At 34.3% G+C, this 19,017-nt stretch overlaps 1 protein-coding gene across 1 annotated transcript in view; it reads right to left on the minus strand.

Annotated features, from left to right (window-relative positions):
• The window catches only part of KCNH8 (potassium voltage-gated channel subfamily H member 8), a 401,018-nt gene that overhangs the window by 117,462 nt on the left and 264,539 nt on the right, over positions 1-19,017 (minus strand). The window contains 1 exon segment of the mRNA XM_017891320.1: positions 15,818-16,025. Within this exon segment, the coding sequence (XP_017746809.1) occupies positions 15,818-16,025 (208 nt within the window).

Genomic DNA, 19,017 nt, shown 5'->3' on the forward strand with positions numbered 1-19,017 from the left:
TAACAAAGGGATGTTTGACTTTATCAAAATCTTTTCTGTGTCTATTGAGATGATGTTATGGTTTCTGCTTTCAATTCTGTCTATGCAGTAAACCACATTTATTGTTTTGTACATGTGGAACGAACCTTGCATCCCAGGAATGAAGTCTAGTTGATCATGGTGAATTAACTTTTGATGTGCTGTTGAGTTTGGTTTGCTATATTTTGTTGAGAATTGTTGTTTCTATGTTCATTGGGGATATTGGCCTGTAGTTTGATTTTTTCACTATATTCTTACCAGGTTTTGGTGTTAGGGTCTGCTAGATTCATAGAATGAGTCAGGGAGAATCCCTTCGCCTCAAGTTTTGAAATTAGTTCTAGTGGAATTGGTACCTGACTTTCTCTGTACTTCTGGTATTATTCAGTGGTAAATTCAACTGGTTCAGGGCTTTTTTTTTTGCTTGGTAGGCTTTTATTACTGATTCAATTTTGGAACTCGATATTGGTCTGTTCAGTGTTTCATTTTCTTCCTGATTCAATCTTGGGAAATGTTGTCTTTCCAAGAATTTATTCATTTCCTCTAGATTTTAGTTTGTGTCCATACAGGTGTTCATAACACTCTCTGATAATCTTTTATATTTCTGTGGGATCAGTAGCATTGTCACCTTTGCTGTTTCTGATTGTACTTATTTGGACTTTCTCTCTCTCTCTTTTTTTTTTTTTCTTTGATAATCTTGTGGTCTATTGAGCTTGTTTATCTTTTAAGAAACTGATTTTGGTTTGGTTGATTTTTTAAATGGATTATTAGGTTTTAATTTTATTCACTTCCACTCTGATTTTAGTTATTTCTTTACTCCTGTTAGCTTTAAGGTTACTTTGTTCTTGTTTTCCTAGTTCTTCTAGATGTTAGGTTAGATTGTTAATATGAGATCTTTTAAACTTTTTGAGGTAGGCGTTTAGTGCTATAAACTTTCCTCTTAACACTGCTTTGGCTACATCCCAGAGATTTTGGTATGTTGTGTTTCTGTTTCCATTTATTTAAAATAATTTTTAAATTTCTGCCTTTTTTGTTTACCCAAAAGTCATTCAGGAGCAAGTTGTTTAATTTCCCTATAATTGTGTGGTTTTTGAGAGGCCTCCTTGTATTGATTTCTATTATATTCCACTGTGGTCTGAGACTATAGTTTGTATGATTTTTAGTTTTTTAAAAATATTATTGAGATTTATTTGAGTATTTTTTAATTTATTGAGCACGTGATTTCTTGGAGTATGTTCCACATCCAGATGTCCAGATGGGAAGAGCATATATTCTGTAGTTGATGGGTGGTGTATTTTACAGATGTTTATTAGGTCCAGTTGGTCAAGTGCTGAGTGTAAGTCCAGAATTTCTTGGTTGGTTTTCTGCCATGACGATCTGTCTAATGCTATTGGTGGGGTCTTGAATACCCCTACTATTATTGTGTGGCTGTCTAAGTCTTTTTGTAGTTCTAGAAGTTCTTGTTTTATGAATTTGGGTGCTCCCGTGTTTGGTGTGTACATATTTATGATAGTTAAGTCTTCTTGTTGACTTGAACAATTTATCATTATGTAATGTGCTTCTTGTCATTTTTTACTGTTGTTGCTTTAAAGTCTGTTTCATCTGATATGAGAATAGTAACTGGACTCTATGTTTTTTGTTTTCTGTTTGCATGGTATATCTTTCTCCAACCCTGTAAGCCTATGGGTGTCAGTAAGTGTGAAACAGATCCCTAAAAGAGAGCAGATGAATGGGTCTTGTTTTCTTATCTAACTACTCTGTGACTTTTAGGTGGATAATTTAGACCATTTACTTTCAAGGTTAATATTGATATGTGAGGTTTTGATCTTATCGTGAAGTTGTTAGCTGTTTGCTGTGTAGTTGCTATTGTATTTTGGTTTTATGGGGTCTGTGAGCTGTATACTTAAGTGTGTTTTTGTAGCAGCAGTTATTATTCTTTTGTTTCCATGTGTAGAACTCCTTAAGAATCTCGTGTAAGGCAGGTGTAATGGTAACAAATTCCTTTAGTGCTTGCTTGTCTGTAAAAGATTTTATTTCTCCTTCATTTATGAGTTCAGCTTGGCAGGATATAAAATTATTGATTGGAATTTCTTTTCTTTAACTGTTAAAATAGACCCCAATCTCTCTTGGTTTGTAAGCCTTTTTCTGACAAGTCTGTTGTTAGCTTGATGGGGTTCCCTTTGTATGTTATTTTCCCTTTTCCTCTAGTTGCCTTTAAGTTTTTTCTATAGTGCTGACCTTGGATAGTCTAGTGGCTATATGTCTTGGTGATATTTGTTTTGTATAGTGTTTCACAGGTGTTCTCTGAATTTCTTATATCTGAATTTCTATCTCTCTAGCAACATGAGGGACATTTTCTTGAATGAGTCCCTCAAATGTGTTTTCCAGGTTATTTGCTTTTCCTCCTTCTCTCCAAAGAATGCCAGTAATTTGTAGGCTTGATCAGTTTACACAAGCTCATATTTCTCAAAGATTTTCATCATTTTTTAAAATTCTTTTTTTCTTAATTTTTGTCAGACTGGGTTAGTTGAAAAGACTGGCTTTCTGGCTCTGAGCTTCTTTCTTCTACTTGATCCAGTCTACTGATAAGATCTTCAATTGTATTTTGAGGTTCCTTAAGTGAATTTTTCAATTCCTGAAGTTCTGATTGATTTTCTTTTTAGGACATTTATCTCTTTCTTCATTTACTGGATTGCTTTAGAAATTTTTTTTGTGTTGATTTTCCACCCTGTCTTGGGCCTCTCAGTGAACTTCCTTGCAATCCATGTTTTGAATTATTTATCTGTTACTTCTGAGCTTCTATTTTGGATAGTGACCACTGCTGGAGAGCTAGTGCAGTCCTTTAGTGGTGTCACTACATTCAGATTTTTCATGGTGCCAGCATTCTTGTTTTGGTTCCTTCTCATATGGAGATGCTGGCACTTCTAATTCTTATAATTATGTTCATACAGGTAGGATTTTTTCTTTTTCTTTCTTTCCCTATAGTGTTATTATTATTATTTTGTATAAATTCTATGTGTGCCTACACGTGGAGCTGAGAAACCTTGGCTTCAAGATCTCTGTATGGTAATGGGCGCAGCTGAAGCTCAATCTAGGAGTGTGGGTGCTCTAGATGCCTGCAGATCTGCCTAAGCATAGGACAGAGACAGCACCCCTGCACCAAGATCTCTGCATGGAGGGGGGTGTGACTCAGGCTGCTGAACCAGGGAAATAGGTGCTCTGAATGCCTCAGGATCTGCCTGGACATGAAGCAGAGAGGGTTTCACTGCACCACTATCTATGTCTAGGAATGGTGGGGCAAGTTGGGTTGTTGAATCAGACAAGTGGGCACTCCAAATGTGTGGAGATCTACCTGACCATGGAGCAGAAACGGTCACCTCAAGATCTCTGCACAGGAGGGGTGGGACAACTCAGGCTGCTGATCCAAGTGAACAGATGTTCCAAGTTACTGGAGATCTGCTTAGGTGTGGAGCAGAGGGATTCACTCTGCACCATAATCTATGTCTAGGTAGGGTGGGGCAGCTCAGGTTGCTGAACCAGGTAACTGGGGGCTCCAAATCCCTCTAGCAGATAAACTCTTATCTGAAAACAACATTTGTAAATTTAGGAGCAACAGGCGTAGAAAGATAAGGAAGATATGAACTTAAGAAAAAAACTACACTTAGATTATATTTCCATTAATATCACACCTTATTTTCTATTACTTGTTGTAAATATTATCGTTAATTTTCAATGCTTCAAATTAAAAAATACTTTGTTTGGACTTGAGAATAGAAGCATTTAGACCATAAAGTAATTTTTAGAAAGACATGTATCAGGTCAAACTTACTCCTTCTTTGGAACAAGGGTCAGAAGTCATAAAAGTCATTTATTTCATGGATTTTGGAAGTAGAAAATATATTTCTATCTTCAGAAATTTTTTGGAGTAGAATAACTCTACTAAAAGAGCTTTTGTTCCACTCTTCTTCTCATGCAAATAAGAGAAGTTGATATTCTAAAGATCTTGGAGCTCATTTGATCTGACTAGCTCATTTTACAGAGAAGAAATCTGAGGTGTAGGGCCAGGATAGATCCTTAATTTTATAACACTCAATCCATGTTCTCCCCACTACATTATGAGGCCTCATCAAAGAGAAATAATCAAGTAAAATTAGGGATTTAGAATATATTATCTCTAAAGTCTCTTCTTACACTAACAGCCTGTGACTCTATGGGTTACAGTTGGCTTAAATAAAAGAGTAACTCACCTGGAGCCAACTCAGTTGCATAAGGTTATTGAGTATGGGGGTTGAAAAAAATACAGCAGTTAGAGACTATGTTGTGAAGGATCTCACAACATCTGGGCTAATTAGAACATTGTCCAAATGACGGAAGTCTTAAAATACTAGGAATCTCCTTTGCTTCTTACTACCCTTTAGAAATTAAACCAGAGATGAAATTTTGAGCATTTTAAAACATGTTATTTTTACATCCAACCTGAAGAGTGGTTGGTTTCTCTCAATTTAAGAAATTACTACATTTCTGAAAAGTTGCATATAAAGTGAAACTGTTTATTAAGCTTGTTTGAATAGCAAAATTGAAAGTTCACATCTGTCGCTAAAAGTCTCCAAAGGTTAAGAACTTTAGGAAGAAATGGATTAAATGAGAGGGATTTCACAAAAGCATATTACTATGCAGAATACAATTATACTTTAATGGTATAAAACCTGAAAGAATATAAGGGCTAACATGTTTTACTAGTGAGTTATGGCAACTGTTACGTAGTTTTCATTTACGACTAAAGATATGTCAGTAGACTAAGGCATTAGTTGTCCGACAGACCTAAAATTCATATGCAAGACACATTTCTTAAAGGTAATGTAGCCAAATATTACTTAAGTTAAAAACTTTAGAGATCAACTAGCTCTCAGATGTTTTTGTGTGTTTTGTTTACCAGGATCCTATGAAATAATCTAATGAAACATAAAACTATACTTTAATGGAAATATCATTTATATAGGATATATTAATTTATCATTGGATATCTACAGCTTCCATTCATTTTCCAAAAGGGTTTCAAGAAGGATTGAAACTCAGTAAGAATCAATCAAATATCTCATTTTAAGAGAAATAATTGAGACAAATATGGTTTGATAAAATGTCCTAGGTCAAACAGCTAATTAATGTCAGGGCTTGATTAGAATAAAGGATTCCCAACCTCTGGGCTAAGAATTGTTCTATTATGTCATGTTCTTTTATGAAATACATTTTTGAGAACCACAATATAAAGTTCTGTGGTATATCACTGTGGTATATCACAGACTTTATCAAGTATCAATGTATATCAAACATCGATGACAATGCCTGTTAGTGATTTATAAAACATCTTTTCATCAAAATCTCTTAGTGAAGTTACAGTGCATATTTTATAAAATACGTCATTTTCTCAAGCTAGTAGCTAAAAAGACTACGGATATTAGAAGTCAGGGAGAAATTTATTTGCATGTATATATATTATACGATTGTCTTTCTAAAAAACTCAGAAAATATAAAACTTGTGAAACATTATTAGATACATATTATTTGAGATTTCTACAAAATATTTCAAAGTTCCTAGATTTTCTTATACAGTAATGACTGAAACAAAATCAATGAAAATAGATCCCATTCATAGAAGCACAAAATGCATAATACTTAAAATATACTTAAGAAATATGTGCAACCTGTGTAAAGAGAATTACACAATTTCACTTAATTATACGGAATAATATTTTAAATAAATGGAGATTAAATACCATGAATTGGACAAAAAAACCTCAATGTTCTCAAAGTATTACTTTCCCTAATTTAATTTCTAAAATTAACTCCAATTAAAATGCCAGTTAGACTTTTTTGGGGAAGGGATTTTTTTTTTTTCTGATATTTATCTAAATAAGTAAATGAGTCAAAATGTCCTCTATTCTACCTTCTATACCCCAAATTTTAAAGTACAATAATCCAAACTATGTAATATTTTGTAAAATTAGACTGTCAACGGAAGAAAATGAAGCTTAGTAAGAGCCATAAGTATGCATAATTAAGCCTGATTAAAACACTGTGATTAGTGGAAATAAATGGATTATTTGATAAATGATACTAGGAAACTGAGTAGGTGCTTAGAAAATTAATTAATTAGTTAGTTAGTTTAGATCCAAACCTCAAGTCAGTAGATCACATTGCTCCCATTACCAAAATAAATCTCTTTTCATTTTATTCTTTGAATGTTCCTATTACCTTTTAGGCCACTCTAAGATTAGTAGTTCTTGTGTGAGACATGTCTTCAACACTGAACTCATTTAAATATAGAAGCCCATGATACTCCCAGAGCCAGAAGCATATTACTTGTCCATGATCTTAACAACTACACAACTCAGGAAAATCCAGTAGGATAGAAAACAGTGATTGAAGTCATAGGATCCTTTCAGAGAAGCAGAGAAGCCAATGAATGGTCAGCAAACTATCACCTTATAACAAAGACTCCTTGGAGAAAATACTCAAAAAAGACTCACTCTTTTAAAATCTAGGTCCAAGGCACAGCCTAAGATGTTTAAGAGCCAAGAGTATTCCTTGAAAGCTAAGATACCAAAATGAGACTAGAAAGATGAGACTAGAAAGCAAGAGCTCTTTGGAGGGATTCTGGATCCAACAAGAGCTGTAAGCAGTGCCAATCTAAATTTATCTCCAGCTATAAGATGGAAGCATGCTTGAGCCATTTACTGAGACAGGAAATACAGAAAAGCAACAGGGTAGGGAGTGAAGAGCAGTTGAAATGATTAGTTTTCTCTTACAACTTGGTGAAATTAAAGTTCTGTAAAACTGAAATCACTGCTTATCATTTCCTTTATGACACTACCATACAGTAAGAAATTCAAAATACATTTACAATTGACTGATGCACTGCAACCTCACACAAATTTCAGGACATCTGATGAGGAATAGGGCCTCTAAAACCTACATATTAAAATGTTATATGGGGCATAATATAAAACATACTACACAGGTTTCAATAAAATATATACTAGGTACTTTAACAAAGTCCAGATAATAAAATTACATAGTGATTAGCATCATTGCTACAGAATGACAATTAACCTCAGTCACAAAGTATTAGCTGCTTAACACTTTTTTATCCTTAGGAATACGATGACACTGTGGTTCTGATTTTATTTTCATCATCAAAGCTAATTTGTCTGTTTGTTTTGGTTAAAATATATTAGTGTGAGTGGTTCGAAACCTGTGCTTCTCTACAAGCACACTGAAATTTCACACTTTACATTTCAAATCAGTGACTTAGACTTAGTCAGTATTTAATTTTATAGCTGCAGTCGGTGCTCATAGACTTATTAATCTAGTAATTATTTTCACAATAAAATTATAAATAGAACAATGATTTAGAGTTTATAATATGTTCTTCTTTGATGGGGATAATAGTTAAAGACTGTTCTTTAGTAATACCATAAACAGAAAGATTTTATATATATACTCCTTACATATGTATTTCTTAGGGGTGGAAACAGAAGAAAATGAGCAATTGTTTGTACAAGATTGTCAGTAGATGTGAGGAATATGTAGAGTATAGATTGCAAGTTAATTATTGTAAAACATGTCAAAGATTTTCAAAAAAGAGCAAGGAAATCTAGGGGCAAGGTACACTTGGATAATGTTTTATAAATCAGAAAACCAAACCCCAAATGGATTAATTTGTGATACTTATAAATGCTTAATAAAACTTATATTAGCAATCGTCCGGTACTATGAGATCTTTTGAGAGAAAACTAAAACAATTTCTCCTCAAGTGTAATCTGAATACTAAGGGACTTCAGTATTTGGGGAGTCAAAATATCCAAAATAATAGACTATTCAATAGAAATAGAATCCTGACTTTTGGTTTCCTATAACTTTATTACCTATATTTTAGGCAAATCAGTTTTAACCAAATGACTAATGAGAATGTGGTCTATAATGGTACAGTATAAATAATGAGATACTATAAGGAAGTATGAAACAAGTGTAACTTCCAAACACTGAAGGAAGACTGATTTCAGCATGTCTTTCTCTTTTAAGCTAAAGGGTGACTTAATAATAAAGTATGAAATTCTTATTTGTTGTTCACCCACTTACTTCTGCATCCATTCACTCAAATACGTGTATTGTGCATGTACTCTCTACATACAAGCTAGGATCAGTATCGTGGAGAACATGAAGACAGGACTTTGTGGTATAGTGTATACACATTCCTGTTTTCTTATATATGCATACATATACATATACATATACACATGCATGTATATCTGTGTGTATACTGTTAACTATGACCCAAAATAACACATCACAATTCTATAGCACTTTTAGATTTGCAAACTGCTTTCATATACATTTCTTTTTTTTTTTTTTTTTTTTCTTGAGAGGGAGTCTTGCTCTGTCGCCCAGGCTGGAGTGCTGTGGCGCCATCTCGGCTCACTGCAAGCTTCGCCTCCCGGGTTCACGCCATTCTCCTGCCTCAGCCTCCCAGTAGCTGGGACTACAGGCGCCCGCCACCACGCGCGGCTAATTTTCTTTGTATTTTTAGTGGAGACGGGGTTTCACCGTGTTAGCCAGGATGGTCTCGATCTCCTGACCTTGTGATCCGCCGGCCTCGGCCTCCCAAAGTGCTGGGATTACAGGCTTGAGCCACTGCGCCCGGCCTTTCATATACATTCTTATTTAAGCTCACCAATGATTTTCTAGGTAGGCATTTTAATCTCCATTTTGTAGCGAGAATAATCTCGCTCTCTATTTTTGTAGATTTACCGTGGGATGATACATGTGATATCCTATATTTTTAAAAGATTAAAACCATGATTATTCTTCCTACTATGATATTGGTTTTAGTAACTTTTCCTAAGGTGTGTTTTTAAAACTTCAAACTCATAGGATAAGATGTTAATAGAGTATTAATAATATGCACAAAAAAGAAAAGATTATGATATAAAATAAATTTATGCAACATTTCTTTTAAATAAAGTTTAATCAATTTCTTCAGAATTTCTCTGAGCGTATATATGCTGCTAATATACCTTGTTAGTCTTTTAGAACAGGGATGCAGTGTGCTACATCTCTGAAACTTACATGATAACAGAATCTTTGTTGCTTGGAGTGTTTGGTAGGAAGTGTGAACACATTTGGAAACAGCGGTGCAAAGATTCTGAGTATATTGTAGCTTCATTTCTTTCTAGGTATAAGTATTTTCTCCTCTTAAGCAACCGTAGCAACTTGAAATCATATTAACTCCCTGCTACCTGAAACCCAGAAATTCCCTTTCAAAGGACTGTGAATATTATGCAATTAAATGCAAACTTTTGTATTTCTTACTATCTAAATGCCCAAATAATCTTAAATACAAGATCAGACTGCAGAGATAATGCAACTACATAACTGGACATTGCTATATATACTTTATTTCCACAATTTTATAATAAGCAAAGTTTATTGCTATACTTAAAATATAAAAAAATTTGAGTTTTAAAATATACCATTTGCTTCTTATAACGAAAGAGTAAAATTTTACTTCTAAAACATGGAAATATTTTCTGTTTTCTAGAAGCCCTTATGAAAATAGAACAGAGCATTGACAAAACTTTTAAAACGGATGGTATTTGATTTGAGTTTTCTGGAACTAACAGTAATACACATTGTTTGTGACGACATTTGTAAGTACTGTGTTGTACTACTTCAGTATTGAGGTTAATTGCTTTTAGATAGACCTCCTTTGTCCATTAGAAATAAACTATGTCCAAATAAATTTGCAGATGTGTTGGGGATTGAAAAAAATACAGGACGGTGGAAAAGGATAGAAAGGACTGAATTGTTACTGGTTAGCGCTGTTTACAACTGGGAGTATTAACTTCCTCAAAAGTTTAAGACATTTTAAAAACCTTGCCACCCACGGTGTGATGTGCAGGACCAGCATCACTTTGGAGTTTGTTTAAAAAAGAAGGGTCTTGACTTCCTGAATTAGAATTTATATTAAAGGAGATCCTCGGTTCATTACAGTGCACATTAAGGCTTAAGGTACTGATTGGTTTTTGTTTTAAAAAAATAAATCCAGGAGTCCTTCACTAGTGTCCACTTTAATGGCTGGAAAACTTCATTTTAGATTTTTTCCTCTTTTCTTTATCTCATGCATTCTTAAGAATGAGAATTTACAAGTAAGGGTTATCTTTAAAAGTTTTTATAATTCTTTATGTAAACCCTGAAAAAGTAGGGTTAGTAAATTCAACCTTCTTTAGGAAAACCGATGCAGTTATTGAAGTAATCAGCTCACAACATCATAAGCCTGTTAATTATTTTTTCTTACATAAGGCTTGTAAATGCTAAGTAGTTAATAACTAGAGAGCACTTCAAATCAATTTGCTTTTAAGAGGTTTTATCCAACGAGGATCAGGAGATTTAGGATTAAAATTGTCAATGAAAATTTGAAAATGATGTCTGACTTAATCCTTTTTTTCCCATTCTAGATTCTTGGTCTTTCTGCCCTTCCCCGCATGATACAGATACACTTACAGGCATCTGCAATGGATACGCCTGCTCCAGCCAAAGGGTAAGAGATAAAAGAGCTTCCTCTCTATTACAAAATACTCTTTGAACTTTGAAGTAGATTATGTATTTTAAAGTTCAGATTGTCATTGTCTTAGAGGTACTTTTGAAAAAGAACATAAGGTAACATTTTAGCTATAAAACGGGAGCTACTGACCAAGACACAATCTATTATAGATGAGGAAACACAGATTGGTAATTAGGATTCCATGGTTAGACTCACATAAGGAACACAGATTTGTTACAGTGAGCAAGATGCATCAAAAATACCACTTCCCCATATTTCAGCTAATTCTGTCTGACATTATGATGCTTTTTAATTTTTTTTGCTGGCTAACATCCTATCTGGCAGGGGTATGGGTGGGTTCTTCCTTGTATATAGTAATGGAGAGACACAGGGCTCCACTTTCCATCATGGAAAGGTAAGATGGAAAGAGTCTCCCTGTCCTGGCAGTCTGTGTCTGAGCATGTGATTTAAGCTTGGCCAACTGAATTCTTCCCTCAGGCACTATGAATCAGAGGTGCAGAGGAGGTTAGGACTCCTGCACAGGATCTACAGACAGAAACATGTTCAGGCCATCCTTGTGAAATGTCACAATGGAACTTCTTGCATTGGCAATGTGGGGCTGCCTTAGCTCATGGTGTCTTCCTAGTCTTGTTTTGTGTCCTTCTAATTCTGAGTCTACATGTCCTGCGAATGAATTCCTTTTTTGTTTTTACTTGCAATCAAGAATCATGACTGATACAAAAATATCATCTCTTTACTAGACGTTAAGAGTATTGCTATTTCAGTTCTACATTGCTCATTGATGTAAGTTTGAACAGGTTGCTGGACTTTCAGATGGCTTCAATTAACAATAAGAGCAGAGGTGGTGGTGATAATGGTGGCAGGTACCAACTACAAGCACACATTATGTACCAGATACTATGTGAAGTGAGTACTCACGAGAGTCAGTATTGCCACACTCATAGATGACAAATCTGAGATTGTTTAATGAAAAACCACACATTGAGGTCATTTTGGTCAAAATCACATGCCTGATTCAAACTCACATTCCTGAAGCAGGATTCAGACCTGAACCTTTTTAGCTGCAAATCAGAACTCATATTAGGATGCTAAAGGAGTTCTTCAGAGACTAATTCAATATCATTGATTGAACTTTAAAAGTGATAGGAGCTGAAATAATATATACATATATTAATTGATACGTAAGAAAACATGCAAGGTCTACTTGTACATTTTTAGCTGGGCATTTATTGATATCCCCTTATAGTAAACAAATAAAGCATCCTCCACTCCCTGCAAAGAGATCCTTTTGAAACATTTCTTTGCAGCCTCCCAAAAATTAAACTGTAAAAAGCACTCTCTGATTCAGTTGTGACACGTGTCTTTAATACAGTGTTTAAGCTTACCCTTGAAGCACTATATCTAAATTCCATAAAAAATTGATATATCCTAACAAGCTTATAAGGTTGATGTAGGACTTGCCTTCTAAATGAACCTGAAAGAAAAAATCTCCTACGTATGTGCAATTGTGAGCCTATGTAAAAATTTTTCAGAGAATGAGTTTCCAGTTGAAAGGAGGTACAGGTAAATTACTTTAAAGATATGCAAAAGCATATAATTTTTTGTCCAGCACCAAACTAAACCATGAAGGCAATACTTTTAAAGCTATTTCTTAATAACTTTCATACATAAAATGATAAATATTCACTAGTCATAGTTCATGGTACCTTCTTTCATTAGAAGTAATTGTCATAATACAATGATAATGAGAATTATACTAGCTGTTACTTACTGAGCAGTTACTAGGTACCAATCTAAATGCTTTATATATCTTGCTTAATTTAATACTGGTAACCCCACTGAGGTTGGCACTATTATTATTATCAGTTTACAGTCATTGAAAATGAAGCACAGTGAAACATCTCCCACTCTTTGGTGGTGCTCTATGTTCAAAGGATCTCTGTTCAAAAGAGAGCTTTATCCCTTGCTGTATCTTATGACGAAGTCCACACTCTAAAGCTTAGCATAGTCTTTAAAGATCTGGTCTCCACCTACCTACGTCTTTAGCCTCATTCCCTTTCTACCATACCTCCATTCACCTTCTGTGAGAGTGAATTGCTTAATATATTAATAACCCTGCTGTCACAAATGCCCTTTCTTCAACATCTATACAGACAAGACCTATTCACCCTTTAAAACTCAGGTCATCTCTGAAAAGCCTTTGACGATATTCTGGTTAGATTTAGTGCCACCCTTCCATACATATTCCTTTTATAAAATATACCACACTGTAATATATCCATTAAATCTTTGTTTACTTTTCCCACTAGATTTTAATCTCTATTATTTGTTTTGGTATCCCCAGTGTCTAACACAGAACCAAGTATGTAATGGGCACTTAAAAATTTCATTTTATGGAAATTAACAGTAATTAGAAAGAAATTTTATCCTTTGGGAAAATGAATCTATTTTTATACATCTAATGTTAAACACAAACATAAGGAACAACATGTTCTCTCATCAAATGTTATTAGTATGATAAATTTTTGGATTAATGATAATTGGACCCAAAAACGTAAAATTTACTATTAGTGCAAAAATTACAGGGTAAAAGCTGAAGTACCCTAGACTCTCAGCTACTTCATTATAAAGTTAGATAGGGCAGGTCATAATTATTTAATTTGTGTTCAAATCTCAGCCGAGGAATGTTTTAAATGAACATTTAAATGATGCAAATAATTCTAGCAGAAGGGAAAGTCTTTGTAGACAAGCCTATAAACCCAATATTTACACACTTAATTAGCATACTATCGTGCTAGTCATATCCCAATAGGTGTTTGGACAGGAAATCTAGTTCTCTAAAGATACATTTTCAGTCATTTTTATCATAAATGAGTAAGATTATCAATTATTTGACATGCCATGATCATAGGATGTACTTTCTAATATATCCTCTGGTGGTTTATGTGGACACTGACCCATAATAAGAAAACATATATATATATATGTGTCTATATATATACACACACACACATACATGAAGCACACATTTTGGGGTTTGTTTATCCATGATAATCATTACTCATGAAACCAGAAATAGACTTTCAAATTATATGGTGAGCTTTTTCACATTGTAGATGAGGAAACTGAGGCCCAGACAGGTGAAAAAAAAATATGGCAAATCTGACAGCTGATTAGCATGGAACCATGATGACAGGAGAGGTCTATTGCCCCCAGTCCAATACTGTTCTTGCCACTACTTCATGACAATGCTCTGTCTGTGAGATTGTGTTCCGGCTTACAATCTCCTACTCATTACATTGAACCATAATACAAGGACCAAGAATACAAATAATGGGGTAAATACAGAAGCAATTCAGGTTTTTTTTTTTTTGATAAACAAATACATCTGTATGTTGTGGGAAGAAAAACAACAGCTAGATTGTAAGTCTGCAGCAAGCCTGGCATGTTGGAAATGAAACAAAAGGCTTTCTTCATATAACTAAATTTGAGAGTGTGAATAAGCTAAATTTCCCCATCTGCAGACTCTCAGACTAGACAAGACTTACAAATTAATATGAGTGTATAGGTCTGGGGCCTGAGAAAAATTAGGTCAGGTCTAAAAAGGAATCAGGTGCTGACCACAAGTCAGAATTTTAATATGAATTCAAAACAAAGGGCAGAGATCTAATGCTGTAATTTACTGAACACCATTAGGATGATGACATATGATGTGATGAGGAAGCCTTCAAGACAAAGTTATAGAGAAGAAAACAATATTGAAAGATGGAAAATGTTTTAATCTACATACAATTCAGACCCTGATCCTCATTTTAACCAACTCTTCTCTCTCTCTCTTTCTCCTTCTCTTTCTTATTGGATCTTATTTTTACCGAAGATATTTTTGCTTTCACTCAGCAGTTTCATTTCCCCATTTTCTTTGTTTCCTAGAATTGAGGACCCACAACAAGACATTTAAAAGTGCTTTGATAAAGAAGATAAGAAAATCACTCTAAGATAAAAATTATAAGAACACATCAGTTGTTTTGTGTAGCTCAGAAATAAAATTGGGATGTGAAGAGGTATTTTTAATAACCTGGACAGGAGATTATTCCTTTCCACCTGCTTTCGTGAGGTCTCCAGCTCTTCCTCCAGTGCTGCGTTTGAAGGCTTTGTATATGTCCTTTGCTGAGAGACTGCCATTTATGAGGGCCAACACAGGGATGTTCCAAATATGTCCAGCCATTTAGTGCTGGTATGAAAAGTTTGGGCATTTTTCTCTCTTGGGAGTCTCCTATGCAAAGGTCTGAACTTCTTCCAAAAGTTCAAGATTGATTTTTGGTGGAGAAGATAAGTGAAGGATTTTCTAGCCAACTAAGAAGCAGATTCTTTTGATTAAATGTCAGATTAATAAAAAAAATTCTACATAAGGTACTGTGACAATTCTCTAAAGGGTATGACTGTGAGAAAAATGCAGATATTTTGGGATAGAGTTACAGTTTTGAGAATTTTCATTTTCTATAAATTTACTATGGTTGACATAAGTTTAAAAATGTGTTCATGTGCATAATGTTTCAGATTCATTTATGCAGATTATGTAACACTCTAAAAATCTCCCTTAAATTCCCATGTATTATGGGGACTCACAACTATAAATTATGCTTGTAAATATCCAGTCCTGTCTACCATCACAAATTCTCAAAGTGTGCTAAATGTGGAGAGTGTGTTATTATGATTACTTTCGCTCTCACTCTCTCTTTTTAAAGGGAAGGATGGTAGGATATCTTTTCTATTAATATACCACCTCAAATATAAGTGATCATTTTCTTATTAGTTAAGATATTGTAGAGATAGGCCATAGGCCAGTTTCCAAGTGATTTACTATTACTAGCCCTGCATAGGAACATTTCAAGATAAGATTGAACATTATATGTCTAAACACTTCTACAGCCAAACTGGTCATTTTGATTATATATAAAATTTATTAGTTTAACCCATTAATTTTCAAAAAAAATGTAAGGTTGTTCCAGAAAATCTTATTGAAATAAATTACTTGTATCATGGATTCAAAAACAGAAATTAATTAGACAAACTGACAGTAGGAAGAAATATATTTATAGACTTGTCTTTCACTTCCTCCAAGTTCTTGATACTCTTTTTTTAAATTTAAAAATGGAAAATGTGACAAATGTAAGCCCTTACCAACTTCCCACTTCAGAAGGCTGTTGTCTTCCCTCTCCATTTTTCCAATGACATACCAGATACACGCCATCCAGTGTGCAAGGAGTGCAAACATGGACATGAGCAGAGTCAGGACGATAGTACTGTGTTGGGAATAGCGGTCTAACTTCTGCAGCAGACGCAAAAGACGCAAGAGTCGCACCGTCTTTAGAAGATGCACAAGAGACACCTGTGGTAGGAGACAGAGCAGCACAACTTGGTGCATGTGTTAAAGTCATACCACAACATTAACTTGGAGCCATTCTAAAAATTCTGGAAATGAAGTAGAATTATTTTAATATTATTATTTTTATGAATTGTCTTTGTTCTTGACATATTATATCAGAAAGTGATAGAATTAAAGAGGCTGGAATAAAGGACAGGATAGGAAGGATAATTTAATTTCTTTGAGTAAATATCTTTCTTAATTAGGGATTATCGTTTTTTCACTCCCTGTCTGATTTCATACTGTAGTTTACACTCTGATACACAACTGAAACACATTATGGTATCAGAATCGTACATATCTCGAATCCCCTACACATATTTTCTTTCAACCCCACATTCCCTTCCCTGTGTAAGGAAATTACTTTATAATAATAATTCAGACAAATTGAAGTAAATGCATAGAAAGTGATAATAAAAATACCTTAGAGTTTATTTTTTAAAATAGGTAGACCCATAAAACTTGAGTAAGTTCTGCTCAAAAGTACCAGTAGCATCTTCTGCCTCATGTACTATACTTCCAACATTATCAATGGAGAGAGAAAACATTTGCCTGAAGCTCATTCTCTCTCTCTCTCTCTCTCTCTCTCTCTCTCTCTCTCTCTCTCTGTGCTCTCTTATACATGATTAGGGAATTAAAATGAAAGGGACAAGAATTTCTGAAGAGTCTCCTAGTGCCTTTGCATCCACTATAGCAGTAGACTTGTATCTGAGGCGTTATTTTATTGACTTCAGGGTCCAATTGAAAAATGTGCATCATTGGTGTGGACCAGAATGGTCAATATCACCATTAATAAGGGGTGTACATAACACACATTCTTTTCATACCTTCAAAGAACATTCTAAAATAGAAACAACAAATAAAACATTAAATCATATGGAAATGCAGTTTGACAGATTTCTTGATGTCACCTAATTTCTTTGGGGAAAGCATAAGTAGAGAAGGAGTGACTTTTTATGGCTTTAACTAACTGCACTCTTTCCTTTACAAAACTTAATCAAACACAAGGTCAGCATTGGGAGTTTGCTTTTGTATTTATCTAAAGTCAATTGACTTCTAATTCTGTCCTCTGATAGCCATATTCTCTTATCTCTAAGAAAAACAAACCTGGAACAGTGCCTGACACATAGAAAATGCTTAATAAATATTTATTAAATGAGTGAATGAATAAATTATCAAGTTAAGATGCAAACACGCCAAGCTCAGCATAGAAATTGATACTCAACAAAATTATATTCAGTTATAATCTTGTGAATTATTCTATACTCAAATACAGTAAACTCTTAAGGGCATTTGAAGAACTTAACAGCTAGTTGTGCTCTTTTATTTCTTTTTGTCATTCTCCTGTGTCAAGTTTTACTTTCTTCTCCTTTATAGCTAAGTTCTCATCTATCATTTCTCAAGCTGGTGGTTAGCTAGATGGTCGGAGGTCAAGATTTGTAATCTCTATTCTGTTATTTAAATATATTACTGGGGATGGAGTTTATTTTACAGGTAGATGAATTTGATGGTTAGGTGACAATTTGGAAGTGAAATGAAACTGGAACGGAAGTCCCAAATGGAGGCAGGCATCTGCACATATAATTTTGATACAGTCTCCCCATTTTATGTGACCAGACAGGGGATGTTTGAGCAAAGAATGTGGAGCTGCTTGTACCTGAGGACAATAGCCATTTGCAAATATTAGGAACATGAACCTTGGTGTCCAGATGACCCAGACAGTTCTATGTTCATTCTTAAGTCAAGAAAAACTGGCATTAAAAAAATTATGCTTGCTCCCATCAGAGTCAATAGCTTCTTGCTAAAGTTTTAATGTTGCCTCTTGAAGAATGATAGGAGAAAGCAGCATATTTGACTTAGATGGAAATATGTGTCTGAAAAAGGGAGAAGATTCTTTTGACTCTTTGGATGCTGTTCCAAATTTGTCACTGATGAGAATTGTAAGCTACTCATAGACAGGTGCATTCATCAAATCCCCCTATCAAATGGGAGTTTCCCCTTTTACCAAATGGATATGACCACCTCCTAGCTATCATCCAGAAGGGAGAAAGAGAGAGAGAGGAGGTTAACTAACATGTTGTGAGGTCTTCCTAGGTTTTAGACCTTTAGAAAAGCATTGTATAGATATGTGGCATTTTAGTCTGGTCAAAACTCTATAGGAATTATATTATGCCTATTTTATGGATATTTTAGTGTTAACTTCCCCAAGTAAGTTACTCAGATGGTAAGTGACAGAACTTGGATTCATACTTCTGCCCTTTCTACTCTATCAACCTTCCTATGTCTTATTCATGATTTTATCTCTTATAAGTGCCTTTTACAGTGATATACATACTAGTTTTCAAAAAGCATGTGATCTCTACTTAAAAGAACTGCCATGAGCAATTGTGAGCAGAGCCAAAGCCAAAGCTTATGCACTTCTGAATGTCACCTATGGAGATGCATTAACTGGACACATTTCAGATTTGGGAGACAAACACCTTTTGTTATTTATTTGTTTCTTTTTTTAAGTCTTTGTTGTAAAAGAGCATAACCCATAAGTTATTCCTCATAACTTACATTTGCCTGAGAAGAAGACATAATACCCTGAACAAGCTTTTCTGTTCAAATATTACAGAATATTTTGTCCTGACTAACTTGTTTAAGAGGGATCATGAATTTAGGTGCCAGCTTTTTCAATGCTCATACTCACTCCTGTGAAAAGCAGAACAAGTATCACTGAAAACAGATTTCTTCCTTTCCCTTTTTCTTTTTTTTGACACAGATGTTGCTCTATACCTTGTATTATTTATAAAGCATTTGTGTTAGATTACATAAGATTGATGAAAAGAGAGCAGAAGTGTAGTGAAAGTATATAAATATTTAAAATTCGTCAAACATGCGAATTAGACTTTAAGACATTTCTTCATCCATATTAATTTTGGGGAATGAGAATGCTAATGATATAAAAATGTAT

The sequence above is a fragment of the Rhinopithecus bieti genome, unplaced genomic scaffold, assembly GCF_001698545.2.
Source record: "Rhinopithecus bieti isolate Rb0 unplaced genomic scaffold, ASM169854v2 scaffold_20170, whole genome shotgun sequence".
In the NCBI taxonomy this organism is placed as follows: Eukaryota; Metazoa; Chordata; class Mammalia; order Primates; family Cercopithecidae; genus Rhinopithecus; species Rhinopithecus bieti.